Raw genomic sequence first — 19,273 nt, 5'->3', positions numbered from 1 at the left:
AAACTGACTAGGCAGCGCTGGCGCGGCTGCCACCGGGTGCGCATGCGCGGTCCCAGTGCCGGCTGCCTGGGCGCCTAGCTCCGGGGCCACTCCGCCGCGCCAGCCCAGAGGTCCTGGGGCTTAATGTCTATGCTGGGCTAAGGCATCGCACTTCGTCCTGCCTTGTGACCACTGTGCCATGCCATCTCCGTGCCCTTGTTCGTCCATCCGCCCTGTGCTTGCTGTGCCCACCTGCCCTCTCCGCTTCCCGCCTTCCATCTATCCTTCGCTTCTGCCATGCTGTCTCTCTCACTTCAGTCCCCCTGCTCAGGGTCTCGGAAGGCAGAAGCACCGCAGAGATTTGGAAATCAGGGGTGTGTCCCCGGCTGGAGCGGGGCTCAGCGTCTCAGGTGTGCGGCCCGGCCACTGCAGGAACCCGCCTTAATGGTGTCTCCCTCTGTTCTTGTTAACAGGAGGTTCAAGATGTGAGAGGCGCAGGTTGGGTCAGACGCCTGAGGAAACCTTACAGTAGGAGCCCAGGTCTGAAATCAGTGTTAGGAAGGGTCTGTAGCCACTCCCCTGCACCCAGGCAGGCCTGAATGCATTTCCAAGGGCCTTGTCTTGCACAGTTTGCCTTACTTCACCATTTGATTATGTAGCAAAATATATGGCGTTTACTTCTCATTTAGTCTGATTATCCAGTGTCACTGGCGACAGATAGGAACTTAGATTAAGGCCATTCTTTTACCTGCTTTGTTATAATATCCTTCCCACGGAACCGCTTATCTAGCCAGAGGTTTCTGAGCTGTGCAGGCTGGAACCCCAGACCGAGGGAGCCTTGCCCACATCACCATGTCCAGGCTGGAGAGCCACCAGGAGGTGTCAGCACCAGTCAGCGTGGGCAGACCTTAGTGAAGGCTGCCCTGTGCAGGGGCGGGGGGTGGGGGGGGAGAGGTTCTGGGGGGCCAGGCAGGAGCCTCACCCTTCCTCAGGGTGAGAGCAGGGTTCTGCCTCTTTGGCAAGTACCGCAGGGCTTCCCTGAGCTGAGGCAGGCAGGAGTGTGAGGCCAGGGTAGGGTGAGATTCACCCCTCATCCCAAGCTCTCCTCTACATCCCATCACGTCCTTCTCATCATTCTCTCTCTCATCCATCATCATGTGTATCCAAGACTGTCTCCATGACCCAGGAAAAGGACTCTCTCAAGAGCAAAGCTTTACTTTAAACTGGGCACCAAGAAGTAAATCAAAATGTCTCGTGTTACCCGGTCCTGAAAGCACTGTGCACATCTGTGGCTTGTTTGGGATATTGTCCATTGTCCAATCCTGTGTTTTTGTTCAAAGCCAATGTCCTCTGTGCATGCACTGTCAGTTCCTCAAATGCAAAGCCTGAGAGTGAGGAGATGCCCCTTGGGGCCTTTGACCAGGTTTCTGATTAGGGCTGTGATCCTTTTGGATGGAACCTTGTTTTCCCCATGATCACAAACCCATGTTGGATCAACAGAGCCCAAGGGAATTCGGTTTGCAGCAGTATGACCTTCTCAAGGCGTCTATAATTGTTGGTACCTCAGAACTACAGAGAGTTTTGTCTTCATGGTGTCAGCATTGTTTGGGGAATAACAAGAAAAGAATTTTCAACTTTTTTTTGGTTTTGAAAGCCCAATCCATAAAATAATCAATCCTGGACATGAAGATTCCTTCCCAATTAAAATCTAACCTCATTTTTTTCACCATTTGATGATCCCATCATCTCTTAACTTTGCACAGTGGCCCCTGGACCTTCTCTGCTGCCGCTGTCATCTTGTACTTACAGGACGTCCAGCAGGGCATTCCTCTTAGAAAAGAATGGGCTGGTTGGGAAAGTAGCTTAAAAATCCTGACATTTAGGGTGTTTCCCTTTACTGAGAGCAGTTTGTAGAGTTGCATTAAACAGTTTAAAAATCTCACTTTCTGAAAAGGTAGGCACTTGAGGGGTTTTGGCTTGTCTTGTTTTTCATTTGGTCTCACTAATACTTTTCCCCTCTGTTTAAGTTTTTTTTAATTAAGAAAGTAGAAAAAAAGAAGGTCAAAACAAGGAAATGTATCAATTGACAGGATGATGTAAATAACATGCAGAAAGTATATTCTTGTAAAATAATCTTGAATTGTAGGTGTTCTCAGATTTAATAATCTTTGGGTTATCAGTAACATGTGTTAGGCATTTTCATAAATATGCCTTTAAATTAGATCTTCACGCAAATAGACGCAAATCCATCAACCAAACAAAAATTCACATCCTCAAACCAGCTTTGTTATATTGCAAACAAGAGTATGGAGGGGCCTTTATTAGTTATAAGGGATACAGAGCTGGTTTCAAAACCCTCTTCTGAAGTTAACCTGTCACTACAGGACTCCTGAATTAGACATGAAATGATCGAATTTTCAGTGGGAGAGTCATTTTCCAAGTAATTCAAGACATTTTAACATCTCGTGGAAAATTTGGAATTATCATCCCCTGGAACCCATGAACCGGAACCATTAAATCTCTTTCTCCAAGAAAATTAACATGGCCCTAAACAAATCTTGACTACAGTTAAGAATAATTTTTGTTTCTCCCCTATAGGGGAAAAAATAGATAAGAGGAGAAACTGCAGGAAAAATGATTTGTGTGACAATCCCTCTACTTGCAATCCGCTCCTAAGTGGAGACTGCCCAGCTAAAGCAAATATGCATTTAAATAGTCCATTTGCAAAGGAAAAGGCTCTCCTGATCCCCTTTTGCTTTCAAAATACAAGTTCCGTGGATCACTTTGATTAGGGGTCACCTAGCTGTTCCTCCTGGTCCAGTGCTGCCTCTACCTGACCTTCCCTTGGGCTCCATGTAACCTCCAGGGTGGTCCTCCACTGCCAGCCTTTGCATCAGGACCCAGGCAGAGAAGACTTGGGGGGACTGAACTCACAGACGTGCTGTGTGTTGGAATCCGAATCTGTGCCTTGTGTTGTTTTGCACTGTTCTTTGTCCCACTCCGGCCAGGTGCTGAGACCCCAGCGAGACACACGAAGGACCCTCTGCTTATCTGCCTATCCTCCAGAGAAAGGAGGGCCAGCTTTGAGCAGAGGGCCTGAGTAGCAAAAGGTTGCAGCCCCCACTGTGTGAAGTCCAGAGAACTTCTAAGCCTTTTCACTGGATCCGATTTGACCTTCCTTTTCTGACTGCCCCCTGGTGTTATCACTATGGGATCTCTCACTGGTAGTTCATCACCTTTCCCGGTGGTGCATCCTTTTGTAGCTGGATGAGAACTGTGGGGTCCTGATCTCTCTACACATATTCCCTGGGAAATTTCCCATCCCTGGGAAATGTTCCCTGGAAACCTTCAAGTCCCCTAAGGAGACCACTGACATTGTCAAGTTGAAAAATCCCATAGGCTGTTATTCTGCAACCTCGCTGGACTCTCAGTCTCTGAGCAGTGATGGGTTCAGTGTTAAATGTGATAAATACTGTATTTTGTATTGTTTAAATTGCATCTCCCACATAATGTGAAAATGGTCCAGGAGAAGGCAGCTTTCTCTATGCAGTGTGCTTTTTTTTTTTTTAACAAGTAACAAGTCCTTTTGAGAAACAACAATTTCTACTTTGAAGTCATATCAATGAAAAGATGTATATGCACTTATAATTTTCCTAATAAAGACATGTACTCAAATGTAGCAGCCAATGGTTTGAAATTAGTGTTACCATTTGGAACTCTCCAGACTTGGTTTTTCTTCCTCAGACCCAACACGGAGGGGTTATGTAATTCTAGCTGCAATAGTCAGTGAAAAACAGGCCATTGTAATCATACTCATCATAGGCAAGAATTCTGGGGGCAGACTTGCATCTCCTAGTCTGTGTCCTTAGCAGGGGGAAAGGCTCTCCCTTTTCTCTGAATGTCCTTGGTTTTGCTGGAATCCCTTCTTAAAAGCGAGCCAGCCTGCTACTCCAGAAGGGATAGTTTTGTGCAAGGTCCTGGGTGATTGCCTGTCAGCCGTGGGGAAGGAAACTTCCACTCTGTACTTCTCAGGCTTAGTAGAAGGCAACAGAGGCCCCGTCCCCGAAGGCATGGCCCAACACCCAGCAGCTTTAGTATTTTCTGTCCTGCACCGGGGCCTCTGCTGGAAGCCAGATGCTGGTTCAGCCAACAGTGTCCTGAATACTGGGGACAGGGGCTGAGCCCAACAGACAGGGTTCTGTCCTCACAGAGGTCGGTCAGCCTTTCACACTTTCCACCACATTCTCTCTGATCCAGTCAACCATGCTGGAAAGGAGAGGCCAGCACGAAAGCCCCAAAATGCCTAAATCCAGATTGTTCTGTCCTCCAGACCCTCTTGCCCACATGCCCAGATGTGACCACGTCACCCCTGTGCTCAGTACATCCCGGGTATTTCTAGGGTGACTGCAATGTGGTTACCAAGTTGCAGCTTAACTGGAGGGAGAAGGAAGGATTAGAGAGACCACGTCAAGAGGCAGCGCGGCGTCCTAGGACAGGCGTGGCAGTGAGGATTAGCAGGCCAGTGCTTGAATCCTGGCCTTCTCTCTGCTCACTGTGTGATTTGAGACCCTTGCCTGACTCTCATTCTCCCCATATAATGCTGGAGCTTAGAATCACCGAGAGTTGTGAGGATTAGACTGGGATCCTGTGTGTGGAAGCCATTTTGCTCACTCTCTCTCACCCCACTGCTCTCCGGGGTCAAGAGCGTTGGGATAAGATCCTGCCTGCCTCTGCTTAGACCCTCAGCAAAGCTCTGATACCAGCTGGAGCTCGAAGTGATCTTAAAAGTTGAGCTTCACCCGCTTAGCCGACAGGTGGGGAAAAGTCTGTTGGTTGGGTCTTGTAGGTGTCCCGGTGCCTGTGCAGTGCTGATCCCAACATGTTCCACTACTATCCTAGCACCAGGAACTCACAACCTAACCTCTGGGTTAATTCCCCAGAATGATGTTGACTCTTCAGAATGATGTTGCATTAAAAAACAATAATAATAAATAAATGAATCCATGTCCTTTCATGCTTTACACAGCTGATGGCCCTCATTTAGCCAGCCAACAATACCTGCCATGCCAAGCCCCGTACTAGATGGGTAGTAGGGATACTGTGGTGAGCAAGCTGGCGTGCCCCCTGATTTCAGGGAGCCTGTAGTCTGGGGGACTGTCTTGCAATTAAGTGAGCATTTTCGTAAAGCGTGGTAATGTAGGTCAGGGTGCATCCAGGGGTCAGGGAACCTTAGAGCACCATCGAGGGCTCCTTAAAAGAAGTGCTGCTGAAGCTGAGACCTGAGAGAAGTAGATTATTTCCAGGGAGGGGAGTATCTACTGACCCATGAGGACTGCCCTTGTGAGCCCACGTGGTGTCCTGCTGTGAGTTAGAAATGGGAGCTTATTCTGCCAGGGGCGCAGCTCCCGTGGGAAGCCCAGCATGAGGGCAGAGAGAGCTGGATTTCAGCCCCTCACTCGCCTGCTGCAGCCTTGCATAAGGCACAAACTGCACAACGGCGGCTGAGAAGGGCTGGGCCCCCCATGCGGATGGGGTCCTGACAGCTGGGAAACATGATGAAGGGGTGCCCTTGGTACAGCTGATTGCATGGTTTAGACACCTGACCCTGGCTGCCTGGTCCAGTTTCCTGCCCCAGGAGTGCAGAGTTGTGATTCACACTTCCTCGGGTTCTCTGGGTTTCTCTGTGCCTACAACTGAGAGCCTTGTTCTCGTAAGTGTGGGTAGCTGGAGAGAGAGAGACGTAGAGGGAGCTACAACTGGATGAAACAGATTCAGAGAGAGAAGGGGGGTGAGAGAGCAGGAGGCCCTAGATGCAGGTGAGAAGTGGACAGGGACGTCCGGCCACACTCCCTGCCCTCGGCTTCCGTGTGTTCCAGATAAATCCCTCTCAAGAGCTAGGATGAGGATTTCTGCTAATTACACCCAAATAACCACCACTGCAGGCAATTAGACAGGCATGGGGGGCAAGGCAGGTGGGGAACAATGAGGTTCTGGACATGGGCTCGCACTTGCACAAGGAATCATTTTGGAGACCGCCCTACCTCCTCCCCAGCCTCCCCAGGGGTCTTTTCTGGGGTTTGTCCCTGGCTTCAGCTTGATCTCCAAGGAAAGACCCCTCAACCCTGTGCTTGCTACCCTGTTAAGACTGATAAATGACCCAGAAGCCTCCCCTAAGCCCCTCTCCCCATAAAAAAGTACACAGATTCTGTTTAGGACCAAGATGCCCTTCCTTCCCTGAAGAGCACCAACCCAACCTGCCCAACATAAATGGTGGTGAGATGGCTGAACCATCAGCCTGTGGAGAGCTCTAGCCCAACCCCAGATGTGTGGAGGGGAGGCTGCAGTCCACCCACAGCTTATGTATCCAATGAGAACAAACTGGGACAATGGACTCTCAAGTGCATCCATCCCCAGGGCATCCCCTGCTGGGCTGCAGGCTCTGTAATGTCTTGTTGGGGATGGGGGAGCTCTGCGGTGAAGAGTGCTTGTCATAGTGGGTGTTTAACAAACATTTGATATGTGAGCTGATGTCCTCGAGTCGTGAGGCATCAACAGACCCTAGCAGCAGCTTCCCGGGCAAGCCACAACCAAGCCCTGGTGTTCCTACCTGGGACTGGAGCTAATCTCAAATTCCAAGAAGGTTGTTCTGCTAGGTTTCCAGAAGTTAACACTCATTTTAGAGCAAATGAATTGCAGCTACCTCTTGGCCCATGAAACCAAACAGAAACAAAGCAGAGTGAAGCCCTAGATGGAGGGGGGAGAGTAGAGTGGCAAGGGGTGCTTATGGATTGGGAGGCTGGGTGGGAGGAGCCTTGGATTTGCAGTGAAAGCGAGTAGCTGCGGATTGCTGTATGACCCATCCCCAGTTCAATCTAACTCAGTCCACAGGGCGCCTGCCTGCACCTCTGTAGCTGACTGGAGCTCAGAGAAAAAAGTACATCCCCGTTATCCGGTCTGTTTAAATTCCTGACACTCACCAGAAGTGGGTCCTTAGTGCTGCCACACTTCCCTGTTCCATTTGCTCCTCCTTCTCCTGGGTGCTGATTCCACACTTTCCTCTCTCTTTAAATCTTCATCCCCCTCTCCCTGCACCCTCCCAGCTGATGGTCTGGCTTCTATGTCAGAATAAAAGGAAGAGGTAAGAAGGGCATTTCCTTGAGCTTCCCCTCTCATCCACTGTCTGTCCATCCTGTACCCACTGTCACTGCTGTCACCTGGGAGTGGTGCCCAGTGCTTCTCACCTGCAAAAGGACATCTCTCCTAACTTCCCCCGTCTCCTGCACCATCAATCTTTCACTCTCTCCATCATGCCAACATGCTATGATAGCTCCCTTGGAAAGCAAAACAAAGCAAAAATAAAAACAGCCTCTATACTGTATCTTCTACCCCTAGGTCCCCCTACAACTTCTACAGTATTTCTGTTTCTTATCACACAAAAGTCCTCAGAATAGTTGCCTGTATTTCCTATGTCCACCTCCTCTCCTCCTCTCTCTTTTATCCTTCCTGAACCCACCCTACCACTCACTCCACTAGAGCTGCTCTTTGTCGAGGGCGTCACTGAGCCCTGTTGGGAAATCGAATGGTCGGTTATCAGTCCTCAGCTTCTTCAATCTCTTGGCATCATTGGACATCGTGGAACACCCTCCTGGAAACACATTTTCTGGTTGGCTCTCAGGAGACCACTCCTGGCTGTTTCTTTGGCTTCATGCCTTCTCGTGTCTCTTTGCTGCTTCCTTCTCATCCTCCAGACATCATCCAGACAGGAACACCCCGGGACTCAGTCCTCAGATGCTCTTCTTAAGCACCAGGTGAACTCACTCACTCTCTTGGCCTTGAACTCCATGTGAAGGTTAAGGAAACCAGTGATCTCTCTCCTGGACTCTCACCTTGTAAACTCAGCTCCTCCTCTGAAATTTACCATATGCAAAATGAAACTGCTAATTCCCAGTTTCTCCCAACATGCTCATCCCGATTTCTGCAAATAACAACTCCATTTCTTCCAGTTGCTCAGGCCAAAACCTTTTAGTTGTCTTTGATTTATTGTATTATCTTACAGCCCTCAGCTAAACCATTACCAAACTCAATTAGTTACCTTCAAAATATATCCAGAACCCAATCACCATGCTACCATCTGATCCAAGCCACAGTCATCTCCTCTTTGAATCCTTACACTAGCCCCTAACCTGGCCCACCGTCATGTCCTGCAGTGTCCTCTCAACAGCAGCAAGGGTGGCCAGGCATGGCGATGTCACCCCTACTCAGACCCTCCAGTGGCCAACAGAGGCTTTCACCTGTGGGCCCCTGTCATCTCTCTGATGTCACCTCTCTCTACTCTGGCCACGCTGGCCTCCTCTCCCTTGAACAGGCCAGGACTGCCCCTGGCAGAGGACCTTTGCACTTGGTGGTCTCTGCCTAGAAAACACATGGTTTACCCCCTCCCTTCCTTCCGTCTCTGATCGCCATCACCTTGTCAGAAAAGCCTTTGCAGACCCCCCATCCCGTACAGCAGCTCCTCACCTGTATGTGCTCTGGCACCCTATCCTGCTTTTTTCTGTCCACAGCACCACCTGCCCTGTTTACTTGCTTGCGGACTGCTTCCCCACAGGAGAGTTTTAATACCACTCAGGAAGAGAGGGGCTTGGTCTGTTTCACTCACTAATTATTCTTTGCGGCTGGTACATAGAAGGTACTAAAGAAATATTTTTTGAATGACTGCCTGATAAATCAACAGGATGCTAACATATTGGATGCTTTCTTTGCTCATCTCTAAAATAAAGATAGCCATGCTCGCAAGGTTGTGCGTTCATTCATGCACCCAAGGTCACACTGGTAAGTCATTACTTGGATCCAATTCATCTTACTCTACTGTCTGTATGTCAGTGGTCACACACATGACCCTTCTCTAGAATCCCCTGTGCCTGACCCTTCCCCCTGAAGTCCCCATCACATGAAGAACTATAGTGGTTCATTTCCTGTGAGTCCAGATTAAAGAATCATCCCTTTCCCCAGAGGCCCCTCCTTCTGCGTGTTCCTCCCGCCTGTGGGGATCTGCACACACTCCCTGTGCAGACCACAGGGGCGGCGAGTGCTGGGCTGGGGTCCAGTTGGCCTGGGCTCTGCAGCCGGGGGCTCAGGGGGAGGACGGCCACGGCCAGTACAGGTCCCCAGGGATGAGATCTCTGCTGCTGGTGCTTCATCACAGGCAGAGGATGGCTGGCCAGACCTTAGGACCCAGCAAGAGCCCTAGAGGAGCATGATTCCAGAAATACTGAGCAGAAAAGAACAATCTACAGGGATCAGCTACAGGAAACGGAGGCTGTGTGACCACAAATAGACACGAGTGGGAAGTGACAGACTGGAGGGGTTCCAACCTCCATAACCATCAGGATTCCCTGCCTCATTTCTAGGGGTACCCAGGTCTTTCCCACTGCCCTTCCCAGGTGGAGGGTTCCAGGTACCTGGATGCTGCTGGCTTGGCCTAAAGGCAGATGCTGGCAGCCAGACCCGGGAGGAGGTCCGGCCAGGGGCCGAGAGCTCAGGAAGGTGGGTGGCAGCAGGGTCTGTGCTCAGCTTTCCTGAGCAGCAACCAAGCACTGCACTGCAGCCGTACAAATTGCTCGGGGGGAGGAGTGACCGGTCAGCCTAGAAGGCCCCAGATGCAGCCACAGGCTCTCACCTTGTCCTGGCCTCTTCCCAGGCATTTTCCTGAACACGGGAACATCAGCCCAGGTCACACAGGCTTGTAGGCCGTGAGGAAACAGCCATTCTGAGCATTCCTGAGCTTTGGGGGAGGGGACTGTCCTTCTGGCCACTGTGGGAACCCCCAGCACCATGCCGAGTCCTTGGCACCTAGGAACGAGGTCTGTGAGGGACCAGCTCTTTCCAGTTCTTCCCCTGACAGATCACCTGCCCAGCCAAGGCCTGCCCCCTGCTCAGGAGGCCAAGGGGAACCAGAGGCTAATGCATTCACCGCGCGTTTCCTTATGTGGGCAGGACAGAGTTCCTAGCGGGGACAAACAAACCCCTTGGTCAGGTGCTTTCCATCCTGCTGACATTTCTGGTGCAGCTGTACCTGCCAGGCCCATAGCAGTACTTTCTAGGCATGGTCTTCTTGTCCTCCCAACAATCCCACGAGAGACCAGCCCTGTCCCGTGTGATGGACACAGGCACCAAGGTCCAGGGTGGCCATGGAGCCTTCATGTCTCAGAGCTGGGATGTGGAGAGGGCAGATCTGATCCTGGGCATTTTGGCTCCAGTGCACCAGACAACCCGTCCTTGCTGTTTGCAAAGCGGAGTCCCAGGCAGAGGCGGTGGGCAAGGGCTGCCGGGTTTCAGATCCCTTCTGCCCTATATGGCCCAAGCGTATTTCCAGACCCCAAATGAGAATCCATTTAGAAGAAATGCTAGGCAAACTCTGGCTGTGAAGTCAGTATAGCCTGTCAGAAGCAGCAATTTTTAAAAATGAAATAGCACTGAATAGAAAAGAAGAGAATAAATTGGAAAATATGGGCATATGTCACACTTACTAAAGGGAAGAACAATTCACACTTGTGTGGGTATGTGTGTGTGTATGTTTCATAACATCAAATGCAATTTTTATTGTAGACAGTGGTCAAAAGTGTACTGGTCTTGTGTACATACAACCCAGTGATGAATGTGTCTCACCCTCCCTGAGTAGAAGGAAAGAAGTTAGAGGATAGCACTAGATTTCCTTGATTTAATGAGTTAAAAAAATTCTTATGTTTCTAAAATGAGGATGCAGTAATAATTACAGTATGCATCAAATGGCTACTTTTTTTTTCTTTCTTTCCTAAAGAGCTGTAGGCTTCTCTAGAATAGCAAAATCAGATCTAACCCACAGGGTACTTTCCTGGCCCATGTTCTCAAGTGGCAGGAGGGCAGGAGCCAGATCCCCATCATTATGCCTTTCCAGGGAGTCCAGTTCCAAAGGGGACCCCAACTGACCTCCCCAAGCCTGGTCTGTACTCGGGAAGCCCAAGGAGCAAGGGCCTGGAACCTGGGTCCCAGAGAGGGGAGGGCCTGAACCTCAAGATTCCCAAAGAGCGAAGCCAGAGGGAGTAGTCCCCTGGGCAATAAAGAGTATCAGTGATGCTGTTAAGATGCCCTTTCAGTGTCCTTAAAAATGGAGTGATCCTGGCCCCGGATGTGTCCAAACAGTCCCAGTGTCTGCCTATTGTCCCAACAAAATCACTAAGAGTGCCCTTTCTCTCTCAGAATGTCCTAGTTTGAATGATAAATTATATGGCCGCCTTATCAAAGGATGAATGAGTTTGTGGACTCCGCTAAGCTCATGCCTGCTTCTCCCAGCCCTCTTTCCCCTCTTTCTCCTCCCTTCCCTTCAGGAAAGCCTGAACATGCCTCAGGTCCCTGTCCCACTTCCTCCCCTGGTCCTCATCTCCTCTGCTCACCCAAACCAGAGCTGCTTTCTGGGGTATCTGAATCCCTGGCCCAGCCTTGGGCTTCTCATTCTCCCCAGAGGCCAGGTACAAGATAGGGCGGCTGGCCCAGGAAGAGGTGACACCAGAATCCACAGAGCTTTTGAAGAGTCACTGGACCCACAGTCAATGCCCACCTGTCCCAGACCACACTGGGGACCCAGGGAAGCCTCTGTACCTCCCTGAGCCCTGGTCTCCTTGTCTGTGGTTCCTCATCTGGAGCTCACAGAGAGGGGAGAAGGGACAGCTCTGGATTGCTCTGGAGGCGGGCAGGGCAGGCGCCTGAGTGCAGGGAAGGTACCAACGTTGCATTCATTGCATCTTCCTTGTGCCCGGCGCACAACACACACGAATGGGTGCTCATTGCAAGGGAGATGGTGTTCCTATTTTGCATGTCAGGAAAGTCAAGTTAAGCACTTTCCCAAGCCATGTGTGTAAAAGTAACAGAAGCTTGAGTCTCCACATGTGTCATTGCACCATCTGTATCACCTGTTAGTCCTCCTTCCTGTGTGTCTCAGAAGTAACCATCAGCCGTGGAGGGATGAAAGGGAGGTGCTGGGGTGGGGAGGGGTCACTCTGAGCCTAAAAGGCAGTGGACACTCCTTCACCATCCACTTAGCTGGGAGCTGCCCTGGGATAGAGGGGTGACGTGATTGCGACTCTCATGGGGTCTGCACATGCAACGTATGCAGAAGTGTCTCCTGGACGTGACCCTGTTGACTGACGTGCCCCCAGCCACGCGCAGCCATGGGCTCAGGAGTGTGGCTGAAAGAAATGCATTCTTGGGTTGGAAAAGGGGGGGAGTTAGACCTTGCCCTGAGCAGGTGGCATGGAGGGAGCCAAGGTAGAGGCTGATAAAGAATAACAGGAATAATAAGGACAAAAATGACGCCCGCTAATGTTCCCCACGTACTGATTATGTGCCACACAGCGCTGGCTGCTCTAGATCTGCGACCTCATTCAACCTGGGAGAAAGGGAGTGACTTGCTCAGGGCCACGCAGGATTAGTAGCAGATGCGGACCAGATCCATCCCATCTCTGCATGGTGGGGGTTTGAAGGCTAGCCATGGGGGCTTTGCAGCTTGATATGTTGGGTTCCAGGGAGTGCAGTGCTGAGCTGGGGTTCCCCTCCCTGGCTTTGCCCCTCAAAGCTGCCAACATGAGGCTCTTTCATTCTTCAGGGCTGCCTCCTATGTCCTCCATTTGTAATCAAACCCATATCTTTATGAAGTGCCAGGGGCTCTTGGTGATGTTCATCCCCTCAGCTGTCTGTGTTGAGGTTGTTCCTTTGCTGGAGACCAGGCTGGGATAAAGGGTTAAAGCCCAACACCCCCCCTTCAGCTTTTTCCCTAGGGCTGTCTCCCAGTGGGCTCCTCCTGGGGTGGCCTGGGCTGTTTGAAGTACCCAGGGCAGGACTTCTCATGAAGCCAGGATTCAGGAATCTTTTCAGATTCATGTGATTAGGCTCTGTCCTTGGCCTTAGGGTACACAGGCCCCCAGTCCACCCACCCTGGGCTCAGCCTGTTGCTTCCCTTCCCTTCCTCATCCCCATGCTGCTGTCTGTCTGTAGTCTCACCCCATCCTCAGGGACCCCAGCTCCTAGCTCAGCCCTTCTCCAAGATTTCCCACTCATCCAGGGCTTTGGGCCCTGTTCCCCTGGGTCCATCATCAAGAGTCACCAGCTCTGCCCAATTTCATGGAAATTTCCAGCTCCTAAGTCTCCATCTTGGGTCCACCGCTCACTCATTGCAAGAAATTTTAATTACTTGCTGAAGAAAATATTTAAACAAACAACTGAGGTTATGTAATTGCCACCAGCTGCAGCTCCCTGACCCGCAGCTCTGGAAGCGTTGGGACAACTGTGCCCTGGGCTGGACCCAGAAGCTCCTTAGAGTTGCCCATCCCTGTGACATTTCAGCACACATGGCACATCTGATTGTAAGTCTGCTAATGAGGATGTGGTTTGAAAAGCATTTTTGCTCCTTTGTCTGTGAACTGAAATTCTTTTATCTGGATTTTACCATTTCTTAATTTTGCTGAGGGTTCACAAACCACAGATCTCCACAGTGTTGAACGTATGTATTCTTGGGAGTTCAAATTCCCGACTTTCATCCTTCACTCCCAACTGTTCCAGCTTCAGCAATTTCATTTCACCAGCTGTCCTGCCAGGGGACCCCAGCACCACCTCATGCCAGTGTTACAGATCCTTTCTCAGAGCAGCCAGATGGCCTCCTATGCAAAAACTTTTTTTTAATTAAAAATGGTTTCCAAGTAAAATAAGACAGACAGACAAGAGTCCTCCACCTCGTCCCCTCAACCTAAGCCACCCACCGCTCAAACGGGTCTCCACCCAGAGGTTGCTTAGAAACATATACAGAATGTCCAAGGCAGCTTGGAAATGACTTGCATCTCTTCTCCCAACACACACCGTGGGCTGTTTTACAGGAATCAGATCAAAGTGGAACAAACTTGTGAAGTTTCCAGCAACTAAATGCAACTTCCCCACTGTTTTCGCTCACATGCTCACACAATTCACTATCAAAGTGAAACTAAAGACAGAAGAAGGCACCTTTGGCAGGTTAGGGCTTGGAATTGTGGCTGGAATTAAAGACACTTATGAGACCTCCCATCTCAGGGACCCAGCCAAACCCAAACTGAATGAGTCAGGGAGCTGCTGCCAGCCTTTGGGAGTAACTCCAGCCTGATTTGTGACTCTTTGGGTATGCCCCCAATGCTTAGGAGAAGAGAAAGCATGTTTTCGGACCTTTGCACTTCCCAGCATCCAGAAAGAGAAACAAAAGAGGCTACCTGATTCCCTGGATGTGGCCGGTGGGCGTCATCCATGGTGAGAAAAGAGATGCAGCGATTTAAGAAGAGCCTGGAGGGAAAAACCAAGCAAAAATGGAAATGGATGGAAGGAAAACATAATTTACAAAATAATATTAAACATTTAATTTTAAACAATGTGAAGAGAGCCTTTGTAATGGTCTCGAGCCTTTTAGGATTTTGGATTCAGTGTCTTTCCTCACAGAAGAATGAAAAGTATCTCAAAGGTAGCAATGTGTTAGATTCTGGAGAAGAAAGATCAGCCTCACCTTGCTTTGGGGTTCCCTGTGTGCTCAAGAAAGTGTGAATTCATTGTAGGCACTAAATAAAAATGCTCTGCGTGGATCTTAACATCCTTTATTTGAAACCCTCCAAGAAATTCCCACAGCTCCCCTCTGCAGCCCCACTTCCCTTCCCCATCCTCAATCACACCATCTCACCAGGGTCCTCAAATGCATCTTTCCTTTGCCCAAGCCTCTTCCCAGATGCCCAGCCATCTTCCACCAAGATGCCTCCCTGATAACCATTTCTGCTCTACCCTGTTTCCCTCACAACGCACAGATCTCCACATCATCTTCACTCCCTTGCTCACGTGTCTGTGTCTGTGGTCTGTCCTCCCCCTGGCTGCCAGCTCCACCAGGCACTCTCCTCCACACCGCGCCCCAGCCGTCCCTGATAGGACAGCCTCTGCGGGCAGCTGGCATTCTTCGGTCTTGTCTCTCTGGAAGTTTTCTCCTGTCACACAGCCAAGTCCAGGTTTGTTTACCTTCTCTTTAGCCAAAGCCTGACCTACTATCCCAAGAAGGAAGGCAGCAAAACTGTCTCCTGTTAACTATTTACAAAGCAGTACCTTTTTCGTTGCTGTTGCTTACATGCCCTGAGGGTTTTACATTGGTCAAATTGACATAATTTGAATAATGTGGTAAGTTAATATTTCTCTGAAAACTTTCATGTGGTTACATTTGTAATGTATGTTAATACATTAACATAAACTATAGTATTCATTTTATTAAAAACAAAATCACATGGCAAGTTTCATATGGAACACTGTAAGTCCCCAAGACTACAGGCTGAAGCGTTAGGAAAAATCGAATATATTATTTTTAACATACTGTGCAAAACCCCCAGAGGATTTGCTCACAAGGATCTATCTTGTTTAGGTACTTTTTTTTTCGCAGTACATGTTTGGAAAGACAATTATTACCCTAACTTGTTTTCAGTGAGTAGATGAAAAAAAGAGAAGGCAAATCCAAGAACAAGATTTAGTAAAAGAAATACAGGAAAGCAAAGAGATAGGAAGAGCAAGTCTAGAGGCAAGAGTCCTCCTGGGAGAAGGCCCAGGCCAGGGGCTCAGCCCGAGCTGCACGTTAGGACCACGATTCCCAGACTGTGACCAACAAAATCAGAGGCCGGGGGGTGGGAACCAGGTGGCAGTACTTTCTTTGTTCTTAGGGAAACTCACGGTGGGAAATCACTGCTGTAGACCAGAGGTGCTCAAGTTTGAGAGATGATCAGAGGGCTTCTTAGGACACATTTCTTGGCAGCACCCCAGAGCTTCTGACTCAGCAGGCCTGGGTGGCACCTAAACAGGTGCATTTCTAACGGGTCCCAGGGGATGTTGACGCTGCAGGTCCAGGACCACAGGATGACAGCGAGCCTGTGCTCTGGACCTGGGATGCTTTGCCTTGGGGAAAAGGCAAAGCCCTAGGGATTGTTTGAAAACTAAATCAAACTCTCTAATAGCTTCACACAGCCTCTGGGCCCCCATGCCTCATTATACCTGCTTTTGCCTATACCTCACCGGGCTGCCCAGGAAGCTCTCAGGGCTTGCGGGGAGAGAGTGGCACGTGGAAGTGGGAGGGGTGTCCAGAGGCAGAGGCAGGACCAGTCCTGGAGCCTTGTTGGTGCAGGTGTCCTGCCCGTTTGCTGCCTTCAGCCGTGGGCATCCTCCTCCTCTTCTCAGCCTGTCACTGTGGACCCAGCCTCTGGGTTGCTGCTCCCTCTTCCTCTTCGTTAATTTCTTTCGCTCTCGTTTGATTAGTGGGATTCTCTGAGCGTATGTGGCAGACCTCACGCTACTCACTCAGTGCCCTGCAGAACTTGAGGGCAGTGGGCTGCCGGGGCTTTGGTTGCGAGGAACGGTCGAGGTTCAGTGAGTGTCTCGAGGACTCAGTTCCTAAGATGGTATTTAGAGACATAGCTGCCAGTAGAGGTTACTTTATAGGATGGGATTCTGGGGCAGTGTGTGGAATATCTTCTGTCACCTTCCAGACCCAGTCCCACACTCTTGGGCCTGACCTCTGCCCTGGGAACCAACCTGGCCAACACCACTGTCGGCATCACCAGCAGGAGCTGAGGACGACGGGACGTTTATTCCCTGGAACCCTGAGCCAAGTCGTCCCGCCTCCCCCAGCCCCCCGCCCCGCTTCTGCTGATGGAAGGCGGGAACTCTGTCCCTCTGTCCAGGCCTGCTCCCTGACTTTGTATCTGGTGACTGCTCCCTCCCCTCCCCCCTCTCCAGGGGAGGTGACTCTGTGTCCCGCCTGCACTTTTGTAAGGAATTCCTTTATTAAACTCTCCTGAAATGATGTTAACTGGAGTGTGCCGTCTCATCTCTGCTGGGACCCTGATTGCTGCATTCACTTTCACATTTTCAGATTATATTTTTCCATGATGTTTGCATTTCTTATAACAAGCCCATGTTACTTTTACAGTAGAAGAAGTAAACAGCAAAGAGAAGAAGCAAGGAAAGGCAGCGGTCAGTATGCTGCATGGGGCGGAGAGCTGCTCCCTGACCTGGCTCACTCTGGGCCCAGGTGTCAACCCCCAAGGGGACACAGAACTGACCCAGGTCCCTGCATCTGTGCATAAAATACCCAGGGGAAGATTTTAACTCAGCGAATTATGATGATGCAAAAGGATTTGCCAAGAACGACTCAATTCACCCTCTGGAGTGAGAAGGTTATAACTTTAGTCTGCATTCATTTCAAGGCCTACATCAAGCTCAGAGGCTACAAGGCCAGGCTTTGGAGTTAGGCAGACCTGGGCTCCAGCCTGTGTGACCTCAGAGAAGTCACCTAACTTCTCTGAACCCCAACCTTGTCATTGGCAGAATATTAGCTGTGGAGAGAATTAAATGAGATAATATATTTTCAATCTTTAGCATAATGAGCACCCAGCAGGTCCTCAAAACATGGAGATAATTCTCATATAATTATTATAAATGCTATTCCATACCTTGAGCAATCATGAGTACAGTAAGATGGATGATGATATACACACTTCTAGTTTTTCACATGGCATGTGTGGCAAGAGGCATTTTTGGTCCCAGTCTAGCCTGGGCTGCTTCAAGGTCTTCAGCCCCTATTCTGTCCATCCTCAGCTGAGGGTCCCGAAATACCTGAGGCCCAATTTGCTCTGCCTTGGGGTGGCAAGCCCTCCTCTCAAGGGCTTTGCCACAGTTGGCAGAAGATCCGCAGTCTGGGGATCTATAGTCATTCAAAGGTCACTTCACGCACAGATGTGTTACCACCTGATGTCTGAGGAAGAAAGCTTCCCTCCAGTAAGTTTCCCAGGACTCCAGCCGCCAGCCTGGTGGCCAGTTGGGACAAGCATCTTGCTGTCGGTCACCTGAGGGCTCTGTGTCTGGCTCAGTGCGGTTTTGGGGCTGCCATCTTAAACGTTTGCTGTTCGGGAACAGTCTTTTCCTGAATGAGATTCAAGCTCAGTGCTCCCACAGGACACGGGACAATTCCCCTATAAAGGCACCCTGTCCTCTCCGTCCATCCAACCACTCCTCCACGGTCAGAGGGCCTTAGTGGAAAAAGCACTATGTGTTTGACCGTGTCCATCGGGGGGGGTCATCGGAGGTGAAGGTAGGAATGGTCGCCTTGAAGCTATACGTCTCCAGGCCTGAAAGACCGAAGCCACTTCCTTGTCCAACCCCTAAGGGCTGGGAGCAAAGGCTCGCACGGGAGGCTCTCGGGATGGCACTCGAAGGACAGCTGGTCCCCATGACTGTGTCACACTCTTGTTTCTGCCCTTCCCTGGCCACTCTCCCTCTGCACATCTATGGCCCAGGTCTGTGGGAGGATCACGGAGATCATGGGTGTAGTGTCCGCGTGGCTCGGGGCTCAGCTCCTGGTGTCCACTATGCAACCGCAGGCCCAGCTGCAGGACACGTGTCCACCAGTGGGGTTCTCTATGGCACCAGGCCCTCTACTGGGCATCCAACAGCTCCCAGCTGCCAGACTGATCTTTAAAATATAAATTTGTTCACACCCTTCTCCCTGAGTAAAATTCTTCAATGCTTTTTTTCTGTGCCTTTATAATAAAATTCAAGCATCTCTCTAGAGCCCACGCACAGGCTCAGGAAGCTCTGCCTCTGGTTACCGTCCAGTGCTCATCAAAAAACACCCCATCACCTGTTTCCGGAGATCCAGTCTCCCCACCATTTCTCTGTCCCTTGACCAAGCCCCACTTGCTCCCTCCTCAGGACCAGGACGTTTGTACTTAGGGTTCCCTTGCCTGGAGCACTGTCCCCTGCATCTTCCCACACTGCCCCCTCTTCACCCCCAACTTAAAGAAGTCCCCCCAGGGAGCCCTCTTCTGGTCCTCAGGCAGACCCCCTCTCCTCCTCAGTCCTGCCTGCACCCTACCTGCCCCCACCCCATTTATCATTTGACATTTTCTCCCTCATCGTCTGTCTGTGAACGTAAGCGTGTAAGGGCAGAGAGCCTGTTCATTTCCACCTGTGTCACCAGGCCCCTAGGACAGTGAAGAGAACATAGCAGGGATTTAATAAATAGGTGAGGATGGGTGATGATTCCCCAAGTGCCTTGCAGTGTAGAGACACGGGGGTCCTGGCTCCAGGCCAGAGAGCCCAGAGAAGCCCAGGCAGCCATGCCCCCTGTGGACCAGTTACACAACAGGGAAATAGAGGTAGGAAGTGTCCCAGCCTGGCTTCTGAAGAGTGCAGACCCCCAGTGCACCTGACAGAGAGAGACTGGGGA

The 19,273-nt window shown here is 50.4% G+C and overlaps 1 protein-coding gene across 2 annotated transcripts in view; it reads left to right on the top strand.

The window, feature by feature from the left end:
• CXCL12 (C-X-C motif chemokine ligand 12) overlaps nt 1–16,837 on the top strand; it is a 28,267-nt gene extending 11,430 nt beyond the window's left edge. The window contains exon 4 of one of the 2 annotated variants that reach the window (XM_061177300.1): nt 16,533–16,837. In XM_061177300.1, the coding sequence (XP_061033283.1) occupies nt 16,533–16,617 (85 nt within the window). In that variant the 3' untranslated portion in view covers nt 16,618–16,837. Of the gene's footprint in view, nt 1–452; nt 913–16,532 lie in introns of those variants that run through there. The other variant, XM_061177363.1, reaches the window with a different exon arrangement.
• The last annotated feature ends 2,436 nt before the right edge of the window (nt 16,838–19,273 follow it).

This window comes from Eubalaena glacialis, chromosome 1 (genome assembly GCF_028564815.1).
Source record: "Eubalaena glacialis isolate mEubGla1 chromosome 1, mEubGla1.1.hap2.+ XY, whole genome shotgun sequence".
In the NCBI taxonomy this organism is placed as follows: domain Eukaryota; kingdom Metazoa; phylum Chordata; class Mammalia; order Artiodactyla; family Balaenidae; genus Eubalaena; species Eubalaena glacialis.
Note: the sequence above shows the minus strand (reverse complement) of the source record. Positions and strands in the feature narration are given on the sequence as shown.